The sequence below is a fragment of the Nipponia nippon genome, unplaced genomic scaffold (assembly GCF_047370975.1).
Source record: "Nipponia nippon isolate SJK-2023a ecotype South Korea unplaced genomic scaffold, ASM4737097v1 scaffold_2, whole genome shotgun sequence".
Taxonomy (NCBI): Eukaryota; Metazoa; Chordata; class Aves; order Pelecaniformes; family Threskiornithidae; genus Nipponia; species Nipponia nippon.
Genome location: NW_028262336.1, coordinates 4,093,477 through 4,118,680, shown reverse-complemented (window position 1 = coordinate 4,118,680; position 25,204 = coordinate 4,093,477). Strand labels below are relative to the sequence as shown.

Genomic DNA, 25,204 nt, shown 5'->3' with positions numbered 1-25,204 from the left:
GTCCATACTTGATCTAGCTACTTACTTACTTACAGATATGTTAGCCATGTGCCAGACGAAGTCAAGGCAGTTTAAGCCCAATAGTTCTTAACTCCTGCACACAGGAGATGGTTAGGGTTTCTTGGGGGTGTTTGAAGAAGCTCAGAAATGTGCCTTCATCCTGTGAGGTTGCAACACCTGCTACAGACTAGTAGCTGGGTGTGAGCGGGGACGTTTGCGAGAGAGGAGGCGTTGATCAGGAGTAACGTATGTGAGCATGCAGCATATGCAAGGTAGCTCTTTGGAGGAGTGTGGGTGCAGTCGTGTAGCTGTGAGCATGGGAGCTTGCTGGGAAAGAGCAAACATGCCTAGAAAATGTGGGTGATGGGATGAAAGCCTCTTTGTGTGAGGTTGTGGGAGTGTGCACTTTGTTAGGGCTCAGGAGGCAAAAAAGGTCACAGTAATGCTGGAGGTGTGCCTGTTGGTGTGGCAGGGCTTGTGTGGCTGTGTCTCGCAAGACTGTCTCTAGTAGGAGCATGTACCGTGGGTACAAGTGTTTGGAGATGTTCCTCTGGAGAGGCTTGTCCCAAGAGAAGATGTGCAACAGTGCATGTATATAGCAGAGCGTGTGTGTACAGCGTGTGTGTGTGTGTCTGTGGGGACGGAGCTGAGACCTATGCGGGCAGCCTGCCTCCTTCACTGGGACTGTCACACTAATGAGGTAATGAGGTGAGCGTTGCAACCTGTGCCCATCTGCAGAGCACTGGGGTCCTGCACCAGGGGAATCTTCATGCAACACGAGACTCTTGGGAGCTCTTTCCACTGTGGCAGTGCCCGGAGGCAGGAGACCTTTGCAGGCTGTCAGTACCTATGGTGGCCTTTTCAAGTGCCAGCTATGCAGGGGTTGGACATTGCTCCTGCCCTTGCTTTCCCTGCTTTTCACTGAAGCAGTTGAGTCTGACCAGTGCTTAGGTGAGGACGTATTCCCACACCTATATTTGAATCCCATAAGGCAGCAAATATAGAGTATGCCAGCAGCACAGCAGCTTGGCTAGTTGCCCCCTGCTCATTACAGTATCAAGCATTTATATATCCCCTTACAGTATTTTCTGATTCCATAATGCTAGTGGGATTTGAATGCAGATAATGTTTCTAATCTTCACAATCCTCTTGGCTCGGGACCTTGGGACAGAGGCAGCTGTAATGGAAGAACACAGCCGCTCCTCCTCCCCCTCCTCCTCCTCCTCCTCCTCCTTTTAAATTCATATCGCTTGAAGTCTTGGCCAGCCAGAGCCCTTGTCTTCGTGTCAGCCTCTATAGCGAGTAATTTAGCTTCAACAGCTGCACGGGGAGATGGAGGGGAGAAATTGCCCTGGAAGAACTGGACCTAGCTGGTCATGCAGTCCCTGAGGTACAGCAGGAGCTCTGGACAGGCAGAGCTGGCTTAGACTGTGAGCAAAGACCACCGTCGCTTATAAGCTCAAATCCCACACATAGTTTGCCATCTTCCTCTCATGTGCTTGAAGCCTTTGCAATGCACACTTTCTAGCCACAGGATCACAAGCTGTGTCCTGTGCAACCTTGGGAAAACGAGGTGCAAATTTGGGAGCACTCCTCCTTTTTCCCACTTCCCTCAGCTAATAGCCATGCTTGGATTTGGGTAAGCGTGAGGGAGTGCATGGCTCTCTGGGATGTGTGAGAGGTGCCAGCCCAAAGTGAAGCTTGAGTACCACCAAGTAAGCAAGCACCACCTCATCTTGGATGGTGTCAACAGTCACAAGCAATCTGAATAATGGGGATGGAAAGAAACAACTCCCTGCCAGAACATCTCCGTTTCACACCTACCATACCCATCTGAACTTAGGTGTGATGCTGGGAGGCTTTCAGGAGATTTAAGAAGTACCACAGGGTCGTTCTGCAATCCTAGGCTATAGAGCAGCAGAAGTGTCACCAGTATAAAGGCGATAGCCCAGCCACGATCCTATTCCAGCTGCGAATAACAGTGATTGTGCTGAACCTTGCATTTGGTGTCAGTTTTGCTGCTAAATGGCAGACAAAATCCAGCAGAGTGGGTTACAGATGTGGGGTGGGAGGGGTGCATGGTCAGTTTTTCATTGTGAGGTGACATTATGGCTTTGTGGCCTGGATTTTCTTCGCCCTTCTCTAACACCTGCCTGGAGCTCCCACAGACAGTAAGGCTCATCTTCCCCAGCCGCTCAGGCTGGGAGGCAGGGACTGGGGACATTTGGGTCTCTATGAGAGACGTCATGAGTAAACTTCTCTTAAGCATGGGGAGTTTTCTGTTTCCCTAGCTGCCAGTGGTGGAAGAACAAAACTCAAGCAATGCAAGGAGGAGAGCAACAAGAGATGATGAGGGAACATCCCTCAAGCAATCTACGCTTCTCTGCTGTTTCTCTCCTACTCTCTTTAAAGTTGCAGTTTACGTTGATGGTCAGAACCTGGTTGATGTAATGATGATGATCTTACATCCCAAAATGTTAGGTTTTTATTTTCAGAAACAGCAAGAGGAGATGGCAAAAGTCTAAGGTATTCCCCAAAAGCTTTGAATCCTTATGCAGGACTCCTGCCTTCATTCTATATCTGGCTTCTCTGTTGTTCGAGCTGGTGGGCAGTTTGTTTGGGAGCAGAGGGGATAGTTCACCTTCCTAATGCTGTGCTGTCTCCTCTAGCATCCCCTTGCATACCCCACCAGCAATGTTTTGGGTTTGTCCTGGTTTCAGCTGGGATGACAGGGTTCTTGAGTAATTCAGGCTGGTGAATTACAGGTCCTGAAGCACAGAGGTGGTCAACGGGAAGGGACAGAAGCCTGCTGAGCAGCTGCCACTAGCGGAGCCACTCTTCTGGCAGCGGGACCGGGGGAGAGCACATTGGTCCCACCTTCCTGCCCTTTTCCACCACCTGAGCTGCCCAGAGAGGCTGTTTATTGCTGAACTTGCCCTCCCAGGGGGTCGCTGCTGCTTGGACTAAAAGGCAAGTCCCCAAATATGGAACACCCAAAGGTCACTCCCGCGGAGGTGGCTTTCACAGGTAATGCTCCAAGAACGCCGCCCCGGGGCTTTAATTGCCGCGCAGCCACTCAGCCCAGTCAGACATATGATGTGCTCTTTGGCTGCCTCCCTATAGGTTTCGCATAGTTAGTATTTTTATCTGCACTGGGCATCCCTAATTTTAGCGAGCTGTAAGCCAAAGTGCAGCCTCCTCAGCCGTGAGCTAACTGGGGCCAATGCCCGTGCCACCGAGCACCCACGGGTGCAGGGGCCAGCTGCCACTGCTCCTGGCCAGTCCTTGCTGGCTCTGCATCACAGATGTTTTGCTGACTCAGCTGGGCAGCTTGCACGCCAAGGACATCCCGGGGCATGCATGTGTATGTGCATGCATGCATGTGCTGACCCAGGCTGTGGGGTCTGGGATGGTGCCCAGGAACCACCCCGCTAAGCTCTCCTTCGACAAAACGGAGACCGGAGGCACAATTTGGGTCCTCAACAAAAGTGAGGCCATTGCTGCCTTGTCTTTCTGGCCTCAGAGAGGCTGCTTTGAAGCAGAAGGCTGAATGCCACCGTGAAGTGCACGCAGGGCACAAGCTGGCTCCTTTCAGTAGGTGCTGGAGGAGGGAAGCATGCTTGCTATTCAGCCCCTTCACCTCCGCAGACCATTGCCCATGTCATTCCTACGCCTCCAGCTCCCAGGAACAAGCCAGATTCCTCGAGTTTCTGACCGAGTGGGTGTGAGCCAGCGCCTCTGAAACCCTGGAGAGCCCGGGATGCTGCAGGCGGGAGCCGGGAGCTCCCACCCTGCGTCCACGGGAAGGATCAGCAAGGGGGGGCCCTGGGGGAATGGAAGGGTCCTTGAGAAGAGAAAGGACTTTTAGCCAAGGAGTGAGTGGAAAGAAATAAGAACGGAGGAAAGCTTTAAAAACACGCAGTCCCCTTTGTGCAGGGTTTGAGCTGTCAGAGCTGACAGCGGTCTGTCTCCTGCCAGGGCCAGACAGGGTTCCCAGAAAAAGGACGTATCATGTACAGCAGCTGGCCTTTGCCAAAGCTGTGCCAGAAAGTGCATAGGAATGAGCACCATCAGCACTGCTTAGGAGGGAGCGCTGGCCGTCCCGGGGCACCGAGGAGGGGAGGAGAGAACGCCTGCTCTGCGGCCCCCCGGGAACTGAGTCCTTCGCTGGTGCTGCTCGTTCTATTTCCTCGGGCAAGGGTTTGTCTCATGTATGTAGGTAAATCCCAATGTGCAAAGTAAAATAAAAAAGGAGAACTTGGACCTTGTTAAGTCACTTGTTTCCCAGGCCATGGATTTCTTGCCTGGGTGCCTGTTATTTAGGGACAGAGGCTGCAAAAGGACATCTTTGGTCATCAAACCCAGGACCATGTCATTCAAGCTTTGTCACAACCTGGTCAATGTCCATTTAAAACTCACTGGGCTGTTCTCCCTCTGAGGTCTTCCTCCTCTGGTGATTAGGGGCTTCCTAGTTTCCAGACTTGGTTTATTCATAGCCCATTTGTCCTTAGGCTTTGTGCTTAAATAGCTCTTCTCCCTCTTGGGTGTTTAAAGAGAATTATTGTATCCCCTTTCCATTCTCCCCGCAAATGAAGCTCAGGCATGAAGGGAGGGCAGTCACAGGCTTTGATTAGCTTGGTTTTAGATGAAGGGCACTGGCAGACCAAGCTCTGGAATAAGGTCACAGTGGGGGCGCATGGCATGGCCCACCGTACCCGGTCTGCCTCGTAGAGCAACAGCTGCCCCAGCCCGCAGGCAGGCTCCTGAGAAATGTCAAGGTCTGGTGTGGAGAACATGCAATGGTAACGATAAACACCACACATGTCCACTGAGTAGGCGAGTGTGAGCTCAAGCTAGTCCTCTTGATGTCCCCCCACTCAGGATGGGGCAAAGGCACCTCATTAAGTGAGAGTGAGACCCAGCCTCCCGGGAACCAGCCCAGCAGGAAGGCACTGGGAACCCTCGCTGGCACTTTTTTGGGAAGCTGACTAGTGGGGCAGGATGGCCGAGACCTAAGAGGATGAGCTTTTCAACGTTTTTGCTCAATTGCATTTCTGAAGGGAGGAGTGACACAGGAGGAATGACACAGAAGGAGTCTCCATGCGGCTTAAGGTCTTGCAGGCAACCTACAGAGGCTGTCTGCAACAGCTGGACGGTGAGAAGACCTCCTTGCTTCAGGGCCAAGAAAGTCTGCAAAGCTTAAGCAGACTTCGCCTTGCACTGTGTCAGCAAGCTCACAGGGGTCTGCCGTGTCTGCAGGTGACATTTGCATAAAAGCTGGGTCTCTGGATGAAACCAGTTTGATTCTGTTTAGATCTTGGGATTACAGCTGGTCTCTGCTCTGAGAACTGCGGTCAGTACACCTTTCTGCGCTCATACTTTAGCAGCTAAGAAAGGTGCTATGGCATTGAAAGCAGGGTCTTATGCTAGATGCTGCTCATGCAGCCAGTTCGAACTCACTGCTGGGAACAGACAGAGGGACTTCAAAGAAAGAAACAGGGCAATAACGGGTAAAGCAGCCTTGGAAATTGTTTCTGCCACTGTTATACAGAAAGGCCAAATCACATACTTGTCCCTGGATGTCAATGTGCCCATCTCTGGAACTCGTTTTTGTGACTGGCATGTCAGTGAGTGAAATCCTCCTAGGTGCTACTGCTAAACATCAGTGCTCCGCTGGCTGTCGATGAATTGAGACCTACTTACATGATCTCACAGGGCAAAGTAATCAGCGCACACTTTTTCCTTTTTTGTTTCCCTTCCTTCCTTATTTTTCCATTAACTTATCTGCAGTGGAAGCCACTGCTTTAGTAGCCATGGAAACCAGAACACCTCTTTTATCACAGGTATGTACAAGGCACTTGCACTGTAGGCTTCTGCACGTACCTACCCAGCCAGGTGTGCTTCATCTCTCACCCTGAGGACTTGTTCTGTAGGGACCCAAAGACCTGACAGTTTCTGTGACACTCAGGGAACGTCTTGTATAACGTGTCTACCCAACTCAGGAAATTGTGTTGAGGCACTGTCTCATGAACATGCCCATTTTCAAAGGAAAAGACTGAAATCTGAGTCTGTGAAACAAAAAGAGAAGGGTGCCTAAAGAAAGGGCTTGGTTTTAAATTTATATTTATAATAATAATAATATTTATATTTATTTATATTTATATATTTATATTTTTATATTTATATATTTATATTTATGTTTATATTTATATTTATTTATATTATTTATATTTATACTCTACCTAGAGATGGGAATAAACTAGAATCTCTTCTCCTTGTTCCTATGGATTTCTGGGATAAACCACACAGACCTAAACATGTAAACCTTTTTTCTGTGTTTCATCAGAAGCAGAAAAGTACTTTTTGCTATATATGACATGGCTCTGAACTCTCATGGGAACATCTGCTCTCAAGAGATTTGAAGACCATGTGGGTGGAACTGCCCCAAAACCAGCTGATCTTGCACCAGTTTTTCCATCCTGAGCTGGAAGCTGCAATAGTTTCAACACTTGAAAATAAATCCTTGCTCTTGAGTGAACTGGGAGGTAGACCTTACATCCAGTTTAACCCTTGCCTTTTACTGGATTCAAAATCTGTCTTTTCCTCTCACACCACAGGCAGCTACTGGCTGTGGCTGGGCACTGGGAGGATCACATGCAATGTAGTCTCATGGACTTAATTCCCAGGTTTGTAGGAGAAATTTTCCCTTGTGTTACAGAATTGGCCAAATATGTTAAGGAGTTGCACTTTGTTCTGCCATTTATTGCTAGAGGCCGGGCTGATCCTAGACCTCATTTGGAAAAAGGAGTACCACATCCCTTTCTCTTTCCCCTAATCAGACTGGTTTGTGCTAGGGCAGTTCTCCATGAATTTTCAGCCCAGGGACACGGCGGCAGTGAAGGGCCTAAAATATTTGGGCTTGACGAACCCCTTTTTTTTAAGGATATCACACATGCACACAGATGACAAGGGAAGAATGACAGGGGAGCCAGGACTGAGCGAGTTTCAGCAGGGGAGAGGGTAAGGGAGATGATGGTCTGCCATTGCAGGCAGCCTGCCATGGTAGTGAGACAGTCCCAGTTGCTGGAGAGAGCTGCTCAAGTGCAAAAGGAAAGCCCCTAACCACACTGCTCATTATTCTTGTTACGTGATGCCTAGAGACAGGGCCTGGCCCACTGGAAGGTGAAACTATCCCAATATTTAGGAGATTCAGAGATGAGAGGGAGAGGGGAGAAGGTCTGAGAAGTGGTGGTATGAGACAGGACAAAATATGGCAGGGGAGCTGTGGAGGAGAAGAAAAGCAGAACAGATATTTCTCAGCTTCAGTGCTTTGGTCTTGTCCTCTTTTGCCCCTTCTTCATTAAAGCTGAGACCTTTTAAGACAAGTAGCTTTTTTCCTAACTTGCCTGTTAAATAGTTATCGTGAAGCCTTGTGTCCGGCTGTTTTATCTGCTTCTTCACTGTGCTCACCTCACGGGGCATGCAGGGCTCTTGTAAACATCACCACTGAGTAGGAATAGCTACTGTTAGCTCCCGGACTGCCTGGTTCAACCTCTGGCATTGCCCTGTATGGAGATTTTTCCCCATTCAAGCTGCAGGTGCTTTTCAGTAGTCAGTGGTGCAGAGTGGAGTCACAGGAGAAAGGCAAGCGAAGGAGAAGAGCCCTTTAACCTGAGCTATGAAGCAGCCTGTGCTCATTCTGTCTCTGCCCCGGGTGGTCTTATTACAATCCTTCCCCAACCCTTTTCCACCCTAACCAGAAAGCAGTAGGCAGCTGCATCGCCAACCACTGCTTTGACTGTTTTCCTGACAGACTAACCCAACAGCCCCCAGCTTTCCCACCCCAACCTGAGAAGCTGGCACTGCCATCCTGGGAGCTGTTGCCATGCACAAAGGATGGTCCGAAGAAGCTGCTGTTGCTCCCAGATGGGCTCGGTCGTCCCCAGACCCTGTCCTCACCACGTAGCACCCAGCAGTGTAGGTGGCAGGAGCTGTCAGGAACGCTTCATGATGGTCTTCACCTTCATTCTCTTTCTAAACTGGAAAGGGACCCTGGGCTGCATGGCAATCTGGTCACAGCTCCCAGTACGCCTGGGTGCGGGCAGCTGAAGACCCCGTGGGCTGTCCCACTGTAATTTCCGCTTAACGATGGCATCGTTACGATGATGGCTGGTGTGCACCCTGAGCTTTTGACACTGTCAGTCAGTCCTGGATGCTGGGTTCTTGTCCTGGGAAGGAAATTTGTCCCATCATATCACTTTCTTCTCAGTCTCCTGTTTGCAGTTATGTTTGGTAAAGTCCTTAAATACGTGCTTAAATATACTCACGTGCTGTCAGGTTATCAGCTTGATTTCCTAAGGATATGAGACCCTTGAGATTCTCCTCTCTCTCCTACCAGGTCTGTCTGTCAGCTGTCTCCCCTAACAATTTTTCTAGCTATTGGCCCTTTCCAGCCAAATTTTCCAGAGACAGGGATCTCAGATATAATAAAGCTATTGCAAGCTTCCTGAAGAGCAGGGACTTGGAAGGAAAGAGACTGAAGTGCCCTGAAAGAAGGAAATGTCACCACACGAGCTCAACCCCCGTTAGACACCAAAGGACCCAGGTGAGAGGGAGCCTCATGGACACCTCACTAATGGGAGAAGCCCCAGTTAGAGCTTGTTACTGACCACGAGCTACATATTTCAAGGAAATCATGCTCATGGTCAAAGGACAATTCATTCCTGGGTCAGAGGAGAGTTTGTCTACACTCATCTTGCCCTTGAGCGCTTTGTAACTGTGGCTTTTTTTCACGTGCTGAAGCCTAAAGCAGGGTCTGGATCTAGAGTCAAGAAGGAACCGTGATTTTTGTTTGCTTCAGCAACATGCCATGCCATCTACTACCTGGCCATATCTGGGACTTTCTCCCAGCGAATTTGTCGGAACCTGGGCATTGGATCTCTCCTGTTCTTTTCTTGGTGTCTAAGATATTTCTTCAGGTCTTTGGTCTTTGGAATGATAAATTTCATATAAGGTGCACGTGGGACAAACAGAAAGGTTGGCCTATTTGGGGGTTTTCTAGACTTAACATCCATTAAGCCCATTCCCCCCCATGTGCACACACACTCGTGTTCATCAGGCAATAGGACATAACCACACAGCTCAGATCTTTGCTTAGCTCCACACCTGCCTGTGTTTTGGATGAAGGCTCCCCATGATTCCTAATGATGGAGACCAGAGCCATTTTATGGAAGGGGGCCTAAAGTCATGATGTTTTCCAGGCTGTGGGAGCAGCACGTCTTGTTGTGAGTCAGCAGGTAAATTCTCAGTACAGTAAGATGGAAAAACATGAGGTGCTCCAGGAAGGTATCTTACCACAGGCAGCACCCTACACCAGGAACCCCTCAAGCTGGCAGGCAGGCAAAACCGAGTACTGGAGTGTTTTCCTCTTATATACCTTATTTCAGGCATGAAGGACCTTCAGTACTCAGAGCCTTGAACCCTCTACTGAAATTAGATACATAAAGCCTTCCTGAGTGAACTTTTCCCAGGTTTGGCTGGAAGGAGAGGCTCTGTTACTGCTCCTGTGCCTACCCAGCAGCTCGCTCCTCCGAGTATTTGCTCAAATTACAGGAGAGCTGGGTTCAGCTGCTGACTGCCTCCAGGGAGACCGATCCCAGGCCGTTCATCTCCCAGGTGAATGGCTCCACATCTCAGCCACGGAGGCACTGCAGCCATTTGTTTCCCCCTCCCTGGCCCGGTGAACATGTGGTGAAGTCCCACAGCTGGATGAGCTCTGGCAGGGGAGATTGAGAGTGACCCCCACAACACCTTATGGCTTGAGGTGAGGGAGGTGCATGCTGTCACAAGAGGCAGCAGATTAAAACCTGCTTTTTCCTTTCACGAGTGCTCCCATGGTTGATTTAGTACAGAAATTGGGAGCACCAGCACCTTGCTGGGCTGTGTCCTATGCAGGATACTGTCTCTTGCCTTCTAAGACCTTCTCCCCATTTAATTCCCTCAGGAATGTAACTCCCTCAAAGGAGTGCTCAATCTGCAGACTGCTCTTGTGCTTGGGCTGTCAGATTGCTGCTGCTGCAGTTCCCAGTCCAGGGGAGGGACTGTGAAACTTCGAGACATGCACTGAATCAGCATTGCAAGTGCTTGGGAAATTTTGAGGTCAAAGCCACAAGAGCCGGTTGCTGCACGACACAGTTAGCAGGTAGCATTAGCGGACTGGAGCACTACAATTATGTAAAGTCTGCTGCGGATCTAATCCTCAATCTCTTGCCCAAGGTCACATAAGAAGTCCATGGCAGAGAGGCAATTGGAAACCAAATCACCAAAGTCCTAAGCTAATGTACTCACTGCTGAATCAAACCCTGCAAAAAAATCTGCTTTAAGCCAGATTGTATTGTAGCCGTCGCACCCTTGATATGGCTGATTGTTAACGTGGGTATAGATGTCATGGGGACTAAAACTGATAGTACCCAACAGATACCTGCTTCTGTCAGGTTTCTATAAATATATATCTAGTAAGGGCTTGCCATCTATCGAGCACGAAATAGCTATCCTATTAAATAACAATGCAATTATACTACTAACAATAAACATTTCAACTGGAGTTCCAGCGTTATTTTTTCTTTTCTTTGCCAAATGTTATTTGATTGCTCACCTGGAGCAAGTAACTGTTTCCTGACAGGTGAGTAAAATCTGGTTAGTTTTTGAATATTTCTTGTTGTCAGGCTTGCTGAGGAGGTCAGTAGACTTTGAATTTGACATTGGACTTTTGCAGGTCCTAGCCGTCAGCAATCATATTTTCTAATTCACATTTGCTATACTTCTAGGAGTGCAATGCATTTTCTCTCTGGATCTGATAAATAAAGCTTATGTGTTTCTTGTGCACTTCTCACTTTCTTTCCAAATGTGTCTTTTAGTTAAGAGGGAATATTTGTAAGCCCCTGGTAGGAAACAAGCACCTAACAATCCAGGCTGTATGATTCCCTAGATTACAGCTACACTACAAGAAAGAATGCTATGAATCTATTTTGTAATTTTTACCATGATTTATTTTACTGAGGATTAATTAATCATTCTTTCACCAAAGAATTAACAGCACTCTTTTGTCCAGCACAAAAGTGAATTGTTGCATTAACAAGCAGCTACAGACTGATTCCAAGCAGGCAACCTAGTGTCAGAAAAGCAAAAAGGGATTTAATGCTGCACCAATGGGGAGCTTTTGAAATGGGGAGCTAGGACACCCATTTGCAGCACAGTTTGGTAAGGCTTCTTGGCTGACTGGTCCTAGTGGTACAGAAAATGGGACTGAATCCAGAATACAAGGGGGATACTGGCTTGCACAGAATGAGAAAGGGTCTAAAAATTTCAAGCTACAGACTCAGGTCTGTGCTGAGATTCGGGAAAGCTCGGCTGAGCTGAGTTCACGTTGCTGAGGTTTGCAAGGTTACTCGCTATTGCCTGGGTTCCCGACGCACAATCCAGAAATTCTATTTCTCAGCAAACAACTCAGAAAACCACACAAGAAGCTTTTTCCTGGGCTTCACTGAACTCGGGGGGTTACTCAAATCCAAGCAAACAAACCCAAACTTTTGAGTGCTCAACCCCGCCTGCACAAGACCCTTTGACTGTCCCATCCCGTGGCTTCTCTCAGCAGCTCCAAACGCTGCGGTATTGACCCCTGCTGGGACAAGCAGCGGTGCTTACCTCCAGGACCATCTCTGTCATCTGGAACTGCTTCTGGGAGACCTTGTCAGAGCTCACGGGCTCGTGGAAGAGCAGGCAGAGCATGTCGTACTTCTTCAGGGCCTGCTTGTAGTTCTTCTCATTCAGGTCGATCACTCGGTCTTTCCCATCGTAAGTGGGGAAATTCAGTCCCTCTTCTGCTTTGCAGCAGAAAAGCAGGTAAAAACCTGCCAGGATCCAGCAAGTCACCTTCATTGGGGAGCCCTTGGAGTGCAGCAGAGGGCAAGTAAACGTCCCTCTCCTTCTTAATTTGGGAAGAGGGGGAGACCAAAGGCTCCAGGTGAAGTTTGAACCGAGTTTCTCTTTCTCCTGCCTTGCTAGTGATCAGTCCAAACTCTGCAAGGCTGGTGGGGAGCAGCAAACTCTGCTGTCCTGGGCTCACAACACAGAGACAGACAGGAGAAGCTGTCAGGCCAAGCCCTGGATACCTTACATAGCTGTGTCCAGCTCCCGTGTCATTAGGAACTCCATTTTTAGGAAGCAGTTGTTTCAGGCTAAAAATAAACCCTGCAATGAATAAAAAGGACAGATATGACACCATTGAGGGACTTGCTGGCACTCTGCATCATCTGAGAGAGAGGCAGCGAGCAAGAGGGAGGGAGTGGAAGATGTCGATGCTGGGAATATGCAGGCAGGGTTTGTGAAGGGACAGACTTCACTGGTACAGGGAACCAAGGCACAGCCTGTCCTACTAGGGCTTAACAAAAATAGAAGGTATTTACTGCATTTTTTAATAAGGGTGTCTCTCTTTATAACCCCTTGGGATTCACAGTGATTAGGCTTTGGATAACAGATCTTGAATTAAACAGTTTCAGACTCTGCACCGCTAGAGGAAAAGTCCCGTTTCCTCAGCAGCAAAGGAGGTGAGCGCTCGTGGGACTCCCTCCTCCTCCTCCTCCTGCCTGGGGCATCGGCTGGAGCTGCCGGCTGACATTCAAGCACTTTTCTGAAGCACCTTCTCTTCTTGTGGGGTACCAGGAGAATTGCTGGCCCTTGGACCTGTAATCTCAAAGCAGAGGGCAGCTCACGTCTCAGCCTTCCATGTCCACAGCAGTTACTGAGCCCCATACACTGCTGGCGAGTGGTTAAAACCTTATCGTACTAAGGGGGATGAAGGGCAGGAGGCATGTGCCCAGGCCGGTGTCTTGGGCAGGAGGCAGGGCTCTTCTCAAGATGATGGACAGATGCCACCACCACTGCTGGCCTCCCTTCCTGGGACCTGCCTGTTGGCCCAGAGCAGGTTTTTCACATAACCCTGTTGCATTTCCCAGCAAGCAGTCCTTCCTCTTCATTTCCCAGGAACGGCAACCGGTTCCCCCTTCCCCGGGAGCTCAGCGCCAGCTGCCACTTTGCTGCATCGCCTGCACCATGCTGCTGGGGGAGAACAGTTCGTGGCACAGTCTTTCATCTCTTTCCCTCCTCTGACCGGGGTGTCACCGCTGCCCCATGACTGGCAGCGACAGGCAGGCGGAGGCAGGCCAGGTGGCCGCAAGCCAGCACTGGGGCTGATGCGGATCCACTGGAGAAGGCACACTGAGGGGCTGGCAGAGAAGAGATTGACAGGGGGCAAGATGTGCAGACAAGTGGCCTTATCAGGCCTCCTCCTTGCATGCTGCTCCATCACAGCCTTGCTCCATCCACACTGCGGAGGAGATGATGTCCCTTCTTGGTACATGCAACTTTCGCCCCAACCAGCTGTTCCCATTGTATGGCTGGGATATTTCAATATTTGGGGCGAAAGGCAAGCATTACTTAGCAGTTATACCCATCTCCTGGGTGACTTAGGAGCACATGTCCCCGTCAGCTTTCACTTTCAACCTGAACAGCCCACGACATACTGACTGAAACCCTGTGGGCAATAGTTTCCAAGTCTGTCTTATTTCCAAAGCCTCCTCTTAGTTTCTGCTCATGCCTTTTCAGAAGTTCAACATTTGCCTGGAACTTGAAGTCCTAATGATGAAGTGTGAGGAATGTGGGTAGAAGCCAGAGCAAGACAGCCTCAGAAATACACTCCCTACTGAGACACCCTTCAGGGGTGGTCATTTCTAGAGGGAGATGTGACAAACCTGGATACATCTCATTGTTTTTAGTGGGAGATGCAAGACTTTGGTGTGGCAATGGCTGGCTAGGCCTTTGCTGAATGTTAGGCTATAAAACATCAAACTGAGCTGTAGGATGACCAGGCATACATCAGTCTGGTTGGCTGCCTTTGAAGGACCCCATGGGTTTGGTGTGCAAGAGCAGGCTTCCACTGGCCTCAGAGTATGTTTTAAAGCAGGCACACATCAGATAGGGCTGTAAAAATGAAATGGTCACAGATACTTCAAAATTGGCTTCCCAGGCTCCTGCCCTCCTTTTATTCTTGTAGATCTTCAGCAATTGCTCCACTTTCATATCGCTCAAGCTATTTTTGAGGCGCATTCTCTCTAGTCTGAATAACTTTTTAATCCACCTAAAAATAGACACAATCCAATTTTCATTTTCTCCTCTTTTTGCTATCAAAAAGGAGTAAAAAGGCTTTTTATTCACAAAAAGTGTTGCCTTGTTAGCCCCAGACACATCTATTTTATCTGCTTGTGGCGTGCGTAGCAAAGATCTGTGACTGTTAGGCTTCTCTTCTGCTCTGAAGAGAATTCCTCTGGCAGACTGACACTGGATGTCATGGCCACCGGAGTCCATCTCTTTGTCTCTCCACTCAAAACTTCAGTGGGACCGTTAGTGCTAAATCCAGTAGACATTTTCTGTGGTCTTTTAGATCTAGTTGCATCTATCTGAAATTCAAGATACCTTGTGCACTAAGTCAGAAGTGGTTTAAATGTCTGTATGCTTCCCAGGAGGCAGAATTTGTGTGTTTGACTTAGAAAGGGATGAACCCATGGAGACAGTCAGGATGAATTCCTCAAAATCTGAACAACTGCCTCAATCAGCTGAATTTCTTAATTCTAATGAACTTTAGTCAAAGCAGATGTTCTCCTCGTAACCCTGCTGATACAGATCTGAAATCCTGGATTCACATGTTTTGGGATGCTCAGAAGTACTTGAGTCTGATATAGAGTTGCTTTTTTCCCTGGGGGCCTGTGGGGTGCCAATAGCAGAGCTGGGACTAAAACAGACTCTCCCACACCCTGACAAAGGCCCTAAGTATTTTGTCTTTTTCTTCATCATCTCTCTGGGTCCCTATAGCAGCACACGTTTCAGTGTGTGAATGCCATGCCCATCTCGGCCCCAGGAGCAAATCTCCTCGAGAGTTCAAAGCTGTCCATCCACACTCAGATGATGTTTTAAATTGGGAATTTTGGAGCAGACTCACTGGCAAGAGAAAGCTGGCATGTAGACCTCATGGATTTGTGGAACCTGAGTTTTGCTGAAGGCCCATTTCTATGGGACACCAACAAAAGGTTTCTCTGTATGCCAGATCCTCCCCCATAGGGTAGAAGCAACAGCAGTTCCCCATAGGAGGGGAGGATGAGGGGGACAGCTTCTCTATGAAATCTTAGATTTTGCATTCACAGGTTCACTACAAATACTTTGTGCTATCTTTCTGCCTAGTCCAAGGTCTTCCTGGTCCCATTTAGCTGCCCGTGGTTGCAACACATCTCTTTCTGTGGCCAGTGCCATGCAAGGGAATGGTATGGTCAGCACTGTGCCCTGGGACTTTTGCCCCCAAGCTCAAATAGCTCATTCCTTGGCAAAGCTGGCATCTGTTAGTCTCTGATATAAGTTGACTGCAAGGCTCAACCTTCCAACTCTGACTCCTTAACCATTGACTCCTTCAGCCATTCTGCTACTGCATCTCTTAGTCCTCCCTCAAGAAACCTGGCTAATCATCCCAGAGCTGTCCAGCTGAAAGCTCTCAGAGAAGTGAGGTGATAGGGCTCAATGCCAACCCACCTGGTCAGGTGCCCATGTTGTTCAAACCACCTTCAGAATTGGCCCCAAAACTTCATGTGAAGAAAGAGACAATTAAGGAAAAAGCTTGCTGTGGTTTTATCCACCATTCTAGGCCCTTTGGGGTATATTCATTGAGCAAAACCCTGGCTCCAGGGGATTAGGTTGCAAAACCACCCCTGACATGCATTGAAGTAGGATTTTACTTTGTTTCTTTGACTTTTGTGAGGATAAGTAGCCAGAGACAGTCATGCAAGTGCTCAGAACTGTACAATCTCAGCCTTTCACTTCAGGCTTGCAGAAACCCAGGGTGGGGATGTAGGATAAGTAAAAATCTCCTTCTCATTGATTTTTCTTCCTACTTGTATTAGAAATTAGGGATACACACTTGCTGCTCCTCCCTCATGGCCGCTGCAGCCTCACTCCATGCTGCTGTTCTCACCTTCCTTGTCCTTTCTATCTCACGTGGTAAAAGAGGTCCCCAGCCATCACTGATCCAAATGCTTCAGTGAGCCTTTTTTCCAGGGCTTCAGGATTTAAGGTTCTGCTTTAGCTAATCTCTTTTCAAGCCTCTAAGACCTTGTATGTTTTGCAAGATAGGAGTATTCAGAAAATATGCCTTTTGCCAGCAGCTAGCCAAGCAAGGTCACAGCTCATAATAATTTGCAGCCTACTGCTGTCATTAGGATGGGAGCCTCAGAGATGCACTGAAGGAGACCGAGGGGATCCCTATCATCTCGAGGAAAGCTCTGCAGTGCAAGAAAACCTTTCTCCCTTCCCTTCAGCCCTGAAAGGTGACAAGTCCTTCATGGTGCTTTACATTGCCTGTACAGTGATGGCAAGTACGAGGCAGAGAAGTTCTATCATTCGCACTCCCTCCCTTTTTTTCCTATTTTAAAACGCCCGAGATCTTTGCAGCACCTGATGACACTTTGTATATTTTGACTGAGGTGTCTTGAGACCTGCTGTGTGATAAGATGCTTATACCCTCCCATTTTCTGACACGCAGACACTGTTTTTCATGAGGAAAATAAAACACATCACAGACAAAAGCACTTACATGAAATTTTACAGAAGTTGTAAAGGGAAGGTCAATGAGATGACTCGGGAGTCCTGACTCATTCTCAGCCACACGGACATTTCAAAAAATCTTGGGTTTGGACATCATGTCCTCCCCCGAGCAAAGTTGCTCTATGCCACCTTATGGGGATCATTGCATCTCTGTCTTTGGGAGCTGGTCTGGCACCTGTGTCTTATACAGGTCAGAAAGTACTTTAGAAGGTCAAAACCAGGACTGCCCCAGAAGGACTGGGATAGTTACCTTCTAATGGGCTTATAAACCCTACAGAGCAAGGAAGGATTTAACTCAGACATCACTTGGGGCCAAATGGAAATGGGCCCATTGGCATGGATGGAAATGGGTGGGAAGGAGAGCCATAAAGTGAATCATAGAATCATAGAATTTTTAAGGTTGGAAAAGACGTTTAAGATCATCAAGTCCAACCATTAACCCAGCACTGCCAAGTCCACCACTAAACCATGTCCTCAAGCACCACATCTACCTGGCTTTTAAATACCTCCAGGGATGGAGACTCAACCACTTCCCTGGGCAGCCTGTCCCAGTGGCTGACTACCTTTTCAGTGAAGAAGTTTTTCCTAATATCCAACCTAAACTTCCCCTGGTTCAGCCTGAGGTCGTTTCCTCTTGTCCTGTCACTTGTTACTTGGGAGAAGAGACCGACCCCCACCTCGCTACAGCCTCCTGAAAATGAAAAGCATAAGGAGAAATGCTGGAAGCAGACAAGGCTGCTTCTTCATGCAGAAGTCTGACAAGGGACATCTGAAGGCAACCTGCTGCGGTGGCTGGAGGACCCATCAGGTGGGCTGGAAAAGGCTGCAGCTTGCCTGCAGCAGGACACAGAGGCAGCGACCTGCCTACCTCTCCCGGCTGGGCTGGGAGCTCTGCCAGCAGGGCATGACTTACCCACACACAACCCACCCTGGAAAGCGTGGAGGGGCTCCCCTGGGGGGATTCCTGCAGGTAGCACTGGGATGGGAGGATTTTTCTGTATCATTTCTGTTGCTTATACAGGAGCCAGCAAACAGATGCTACCTCTAATACACCCAGAGAGTTTCAAAGAAAGACGACCTTAAAATTGGCATTATATGAAGCCTAGCTGGGGCAACAGCTTTGCACCTGGCCATACTGGCATTGTGTTAGACATGTTAGAAAAAGCCTGGATTCTACTAAGGAGTGGGCAGAGAGATGGTAAAGAAAGCCCTGACCTGAAAATATTCCAGGAAAGACCAGAAAAGCCAAAGCTGCAGGCCCCGATCCCATTGGGTAAGCATTCAGGGCTACGCTTAGGTGTCCCATCGCTCCCTGTGCTTTTGCCTGCAAAAACTCCTCTCTCCTAGGACGGAGTAACTGGCACCCTGTCTACAGAAGCCCAGACCCGGGTTTATTCACTGAGCCTCTAATGGGAGCCCATGCCCGCAGTTTGCAGGACGTTGCCTCTGCGGGGCCGGGCACAGGGGAGCTCTGCTTGTGGCTGTTTGGGTCCGATAAGCAATGCCTTTTCGGAGCCATGGGAAGGCAGCCTTGTTTGGGCAAATAATTAGTGTCTGGAAGAGACTTTTGAGCAAGTATCTGGCTCTATCTAACCTGAAAACAGGGAGGTGTGACTTAGCCATAGCCTGGTTAATAAAATCTTCTCCTTGTCAGTAATCACAATGAGCGAGGGTCCTACAGACGTGCCCCAGAGCTCTGCTGATCACACTGCACAAAGCAGCCCGAGTGGAGACGCTGCCCACCTTCTCTTCTGCAGGACCTGGGAGCAAGGAGGGGGTGTGACATGCATTTGGCGCTGCGGCTTTCAACCTTTTTTTGACGTACAAACTCCTAAAATCATTCTGGTGTCAGTGCAGATCCCTGCATAACAATTTTAAGCTGACTGGTGAGAGTTCCTTTTTTCCCAGCTACCTCTAACACACCCTACTTCAGAAAAACTCCAGTGCCACACGCTGAAAAACTCTCCCCTAGGACAAATCCCATGGCATGTCACTGCCATCTTGCCCCGTTCTATGTCACCTTTCCTGTGCTGTGATGGCACAACTGATGCGTTAAAACAGTTGCCCCTGAGATGGGGTCATAATCTCCACTCTGGGGGAAAGGTGCGGACAGGTGCTTCAGGAGGGACAGGAGGTGGCTGGGGATAGGAGATGGACATTGGAGTTTTCCACTGCCACAGGCTTCTCATGGGGCTTCGGAAAAATCCCTCCATGTCTCAGTTCTCCATCTGAACCGTAACAGTGGGGTCCAGGGAACATATGACATTGCAAGATGCTTAGACACTAGACTGACGGGGGTTAGTGTTTTAGGCAGGCAGAGAGCATGGGCCAAGTCTGGGCTCCTGAAGGTTTTGGCATGCTGAAGAGCTGGAGAAGGGGACACCACTGCTGCTGGCTGAATTTTCAGGAGAGCTGGTTCAGAGACCTGGCCAGGCATGTTCCCCTGAGGGATGCTGAGAGCTGAGGTCTGGGCAATCTCCATGAAAACCTGGTGATCCAGAGCCAAGCCCTGAGCTGGTGTGGCTCAGTGCTGGTCCCCTGAGAGCCAGGATGTGAATGGGCGCAGATTGAGCTCTGGTCCAGGCACCCCAGCAATCACTAATAATATAGTAATAATATAATTACTAATAATAAAGTAAAAGAAATAAACCACATGGTCTGACACAGTGCATTCCCTTCTGGAAACCCTTGGGGCATATACAGTCTGGCCATGTCCATCGGTCCCCTGCCTTTTTCTTGGAGGAGGTGGGATCACTGGACTCCTCCCTAACTTTGGCCATGCTCGGTATGTCCGAGCATATGTCTATGTCTCTGCCTGCATGCACCCATGCAGTCATTAACCACCATCGCTGCTTCCACCCAGCCCTCCGGGGCCAGGGTCTAAAACAAGGATCCTGCACCAGGCAGGGTTGGGGTGCCTAGGTCTGGGGTGCCCCTTGCACCTCGGGTTTCTCCTAGCCATGAAAGCACCAGCGTATTTAATAACATCTTGACGATTGGAGGGGTGTTTAATTTAGCGGCGTGGCGCCGGCTGCTGCTGACGGAGCTGTGCCCAGCAGATTTACACCTGTTGCACTGGAGTGGCAGCTCAGCTCTCCTTTGCTCCCGTCCTCCTGCGCTGCCTCTCAAAACCTTCCCCCCTCTGCCCGCAGCGGCCCCGGACCGTGACGCCTGCCGGGGTGCAGCTGGCAGGGCCGGGAAGGGCTGGGGTGAGCTCACTGTGCCACTGGGAACATCATTCCTTTCGGATGATGAGCTGGACAAGCTTAGCACACTCCTTAATTTTGTAAAGGGACAGAAAGGATTTGCTGCTCTTGAATTTCTGCTCCATTTTGACCTCCCTCTTCTCTAATGGGAATTTGTACAGTCTGGGCTGGCCTTGAATATCTAAAAATCTGTTGGCACCCATCAGGCACACACATTTCCAGGGTGAATAGCTTTCCAGGCAGTACCAATGCCTTACAAGCAGTCCTTTATGCATGCTTTGGGCATGTCTTTTTTTTTTTTTTTTTTTTTAATGTCAGGTAATTTTTAAATTCAAATTCTTCTATGTGAACAAGCCCTACTGGCAGCAAACCCACCATGGGTATCGGTATGTAGTTGGAGTACGGTTACACAACGTTCCCAAGTATTCAGAAGTAATGACTCAGGTATCCCCTTCCCTCAGATCGTTAGGTCAGCCTAGAAACCGGGAGATCTGAGAAGTGTCTTGCTTGTGATATTTTTCCCCAGCATGGCAGCTTCTGGGTGCCTGCGCTCAAGCTTTTACCTGCAGCCGCAAAAGAGGAAAAAGCTTCTTTATTAAAGCTTCTCTGTTTAAAAATGGAAGCTCAAATGCTTGAGTAATAGCATGAAACCTGCTGTCAAAAGCCACAGGAGGACCTGAAAACCACAAACTCTATGATGATATGGTGGAAGTTAGCAAAGAGATGGAAACCTCTCCTCACTCCTTAGGGATGGCTGAAAACTGCTGTTGCAGCTGGTGGTGGGAAGAAGCATGTCTCTGCCTCACTGAAAATGAGCTGCTACCCGCAATTAAGGGTGGCTGGCAGCTTTTTGGCCAGAGGAAACATTTCACAGCTCCTTTTGAATCTTTTTGCACCTCTCCTTAGAAATTGTCACCCATGCTTGAAGAGACACTGGCCTGCGTTGCTGAAGAGTCTCCTCATCCCTGAGCACTTCTGAGCCTCGTGGTGGGAGGCTGGGAAGTGGAGGCTGAGGCTCAACCTGCTGAGGCTGAATGCTCAGAGGAGCCCTGCTAGAAGGAAGAGACCCCAGCGGCAGCCTCCTGCACCAGCCCTGCCCTGGGACACTCACAAAAAAAAACCCAACACACCCAAAAACCTGCAGCCAGCACTTTCCTGGAGAAAAGGCAGTAGCTGCGTCTCTCCAAGCCTGCGGCCAGCAGGGTGTTGTGCCAGAGCATGGCTTTGCTTTCCTTTCCGACATGAGATTTCTAGCTAAGCACCACCTGGCAGCACCCCCGGGCTGCAGCCTGGGCCATGTCTTCCATAAAGGGCTGCTGGGTTCGCTCGTATTTATAACGCTTGCCTCTGCTGCGGCGTGCCAGCTTGCAGAGGTCAGCTCTCCCCTGGGCACGGGGAGCCATTCCACAGGGTGTGCTCCTGTTTCCATCCCTGCCTGCCAAGGGGCCACCCACCCACCGGCAGATGGGAGCCGGGGGTGGCCGGGTGGGGGCACGGCAGAACCGTCCTGGGGGGGAAAGGGGACAGGGCAAAGAGGGTGCGTAGGAGATACGGTGCCTGGTTTCTAGTCTAAGTTCTGGGAGGTGTGTGGCTTTCTCTAGTGGTGCAGGGGAAGTGTGAGCCACTTACATCCTCATGGGAGACAGGCTGTCTCCAGGCAGGTGAAGAATTTTCTTCTGCAGGTGCATTTTAGTTGGCACTGCTGGTAAGGAGGATCTCAAAAACTAGGGCATGGCTCCTGCACTGGGTATGGCTTGGACCCTTCTCCTCTGAGTTCATCAAAGATGCCTTTGGACTTACTTGTTCAGCTGCCAGCTGTACCACATGGTACACTCCAAGCGGAGTTGTACCAAAGAGAAGATTAGACCATCAGATGCCAGCCTGTGGCCAACGTTCAGATATTCCTCATGGTTTGACAGGGAGAGCAAACTAGGACATTGCTCTCAGCAGGTCCCTTACTGAGTGCTGTGGCCCTAGTGAAGGCTGGAGCCCCCTGAATGGAAGGTATTTTGGTGGACGGTCAGCTCGGAGGATGTGGCAGGTTTTAGGTAAGAAGCGAGGTTGGATGTTGATGGTGTTCTTCGTCCTCTTCTGTCTCACAGCACATGCGCCGTGTCGGGAACCAGCACTGCAAACCCGTCTCTTCCGCCTCTCGGGAGCTGCGCGTCAGGGCTGTGTGTAGCATCCGCACGCTGAAGGCTGCAACTAAGCTCCTACAAAGCTCCCCAGATTAGCAGGTGTGGATATACGGGGCAGGGATGGAGTAATTTGAGCTGGAGCTGCTGGTAGTTAGCGCAGTTAGGCAAATGTCATATGTGAAAAGAGGATCTGAAATGATCTAGCGCAGCAGTTTGCGCTCAGTTCTTACCGGCCAGTAGGAGGAAACAAAGGTAGCTTTAAATTAGTAAATATAACCATTCTTCCTTGGTCAAGACCTTTTTCTTGTCTTTTTTTTCCTCTTCCTTTTTTTCTGTGTGTTTTTTTTATTTTATTTTTTATTTCTTTCCATTTCAACCTAGTACAGAGGGAAACCTTCCCAGGAGGATTACGGAGCTTTCCTTATGCTATCTGGGACTTTTTGACAAAGATACAAATGCCCATCTTGCCATAAAGTGACATTTTCTGGACTACTCATATTACTATTTTGTCTGAGTTACAGCCTGCAGATTTATGAACACAGTGCCCTTTTAAAGAGCAATTTCATGCTGCAGTCATTTCTGGATCACTATTTCATTTGCAAATAGCAGACTTTCAGGGCTTAAACAGACAATTAGATATTTAAGGCTAGTCCTGTGAAGATGAGAAACTTTTATGTTTTTGTTGCTCCTACAGTTTGTTCCGATTACTGTTTGTCCAGATTACACCCACAAGGCAGAGATTTAGGCAGCTAAATGACTCAGGACAGGGTCTGATTCAATGGTTCATTTAATATTTTTCAAATCTCCTGAAGACCCCAAGTACTTAAGACTTAAGTAAGGCCCCTTGACTTCCATGTGTTGTGAACGTACACAGAAGTATGTGGCTGAGGAGCATCACGCTGACAGCGTGAACCCATAGAACCGCACAAGCCAAAAAGGGGAAGACTACCTAAGAATCATCTCAGGCAGACCCTCAATGACATTAACTGAAGTGACAATTGAAAAATATGCGGCTAAAACTCTCCAGTGGCAGAAAGCACAGATCCTATAACACAAAGGACTTTACAATTATGCTTTCATTTGACAGAACTGTTCAGGTAAAACAGTGAAAATATTTCTTTTGACATTTTTAATTGCAATATTTTTATTTTTATCCAAAATTTCCTTTCTGTACTTAATCTGTGTCTCAGATGAGAGCTGGGAGACCAGTGCTTGAGTATCAGGCCCTAAACTCCCCCCATCCGCTGGGAATATTGTGAAGGAGACCAGGTGAGCCTGGTACCCAGGGAGAGGGTGCAGGAGCATGCGAACCTGCCCATGGTCCTCAGGCCCTGAGAGACTTCGCTTATTGAACTCTAGTGAACCAAACAAGATGACCAGCTACTATCTATAGCTACCCAGTGACAGTAGGTTGGCTTTTTTTGCCTGTAAATTACTGGACACAGATGGGGAATTTATTAGCACCAGTAAAATTAGGAAGCAGCACTCCATCCATCTCCATGCTGATGCTGACATGCTGCAAGATGTTGACCTTCTCTGAGGTGTTAGCCTGTATAGCCCCGAACCCAGCGAAAACACTTAGGCCTGTGCTTAATTTTGCATCCCATTAGGTCTGCCCTTGTGCTAGAAGTTAAGCATGTGGGTCACTGTTTTCCTGGATCAGAGCCCAACTCCTGAAGGTCCTTCAAGATTTAGCTAGATAGAGCTTGTCAAATGATACAGTGCAATTAATATAATGGGATTCTGCTCTGTTTTCCTTTAGTGGCTGATTTGTGATGGGTAGGCTGGTCTGGTCAGAAGTATACATCCAGTCATCAACAGTTTTTCACAAACTATCAGGTATATACACACTGGCGATTTCTAATTAATGAAGTCTCTTCTGGGGTGCCTTTTTGCAGCTGATCAAGGCTGTACCTTCTCACAGAGCCAGTGCCCACTCGCAGAGGTCTGCATTAGGACCCAAACTCTGAAGCTCAAAAGTGACTCTGCTTCAGTTGTCAGAAGCTGGTGGCTCTCCGGTCTCCGAGGTGGTGGGATATAAGCCCCCTGTGCCACCTGCATGGTGGTATGCCTGCCACTGCAGGAGACAGAGACTGATCTCTCCATCTCCTCCGACACAGGCAAAGTAGGTGATGGGGTGACCACCTCCTCCAAGCGAGGTTGCCCTCTTGCTCCCCGCAGCCTGCTGTCCTTGACTTCTCTGCCCTTGACCTGTTCCTAAAGTCACCCATAGGGTTTTCTTCTTTAAAGAGGAAAACAGCAAACAAGCCTCACTTGCATTCCCAGAGCACAGAGGAGCCTGGGTCGGAGAGCAGACAGCCGTGGCACCGGGTGTTGCACAAGCACAGGACAGAGAGAGTTGCTGCCTTACTCAGTTGCCGCAGTAGATGGTGAGGGACACACATGAGGACGCAGAAGTGGTGTTCCTGGTCACCATAGACATAGAGATTGATTTCTCACGGGGAAATGTAGACAAAACCCTGCTTCGTGAAGATGTCTGTCTAGGTGCATGTTTTGGAGAGGACGACATCACCTCAAATAAGGGCTGAGCTCACAGAGCGGCTCAGTAACGGGCAATAACACAGCTTCTACCTCTGCCCAGCCACCTTTCCTCACAAAGCCTGTAGGCATTATTTCACATTTTTGAGACCCTCCCCATTTCATCAATTTTAGATAAAATTGTCCAATGATTCAAAAGTTATTCGGACATCCACATAGCGACAGCAACACAAATCACAGAATCATAGGATCATATCATAGAATGCTTTGGGATGGAAGGGACCTTTAAAGGCCATCTAGTCCATCCCCCCTGCATAGGCAGGGACACCTACAACCAGATCAGGTTGCTCAGAGCCCCATCCAGCCTGGCCTTGAATGTTTCCAAGGATGGGGCATCTACCACCTCTCTGGGCAACCCCTTCCAGTGTTTCACCACCCTCATCATGAAAAATTTCTTCCTTGTATCTAGTCTGAATCTACCCTCTTTTAGTTTAAAACCATTATACCCTGTCCTATTGCTGTTGGCCCTGCTAAAAAGTCTGTCCCCATCTTTCTTATAAGCGCCCTTTAAGTACTGAAAGGCTGCAATAAGGTCTCCCCGCGGCCTTCTCTTCTCCAGGCTGAACAACCCCAGCTCTTTCATCCTTTCCTCATAGCAGA

General features: G+C 48.9%; 1 protein-coding gene across 1 annotated transcript in view; it reads right to left on the bottom strand.

The window, feature by feature from the left end:
* The window catches only part of CASQ2 (calsequestrin 2), a 35,157-nt gene extending 23,019 nt beyond the window's left edge, over positions 1-12,138 (bottom strand). Inside the window, exon 1 of the mRNA XM_009460533.2 lies at positions 11,704-12,138. Within this exon, the coding sequence (XP_009458808.1) occupies positions 11,704-11,937 (234 nt within the window). The 5' untranslated portion in view covers positions 11,938-12,138. The remainder of the gene's footprint in view (positions 1-11,703) is intronic.
* Positions 12,139-25,204: the final 13,066 nt, after the last annotated feature.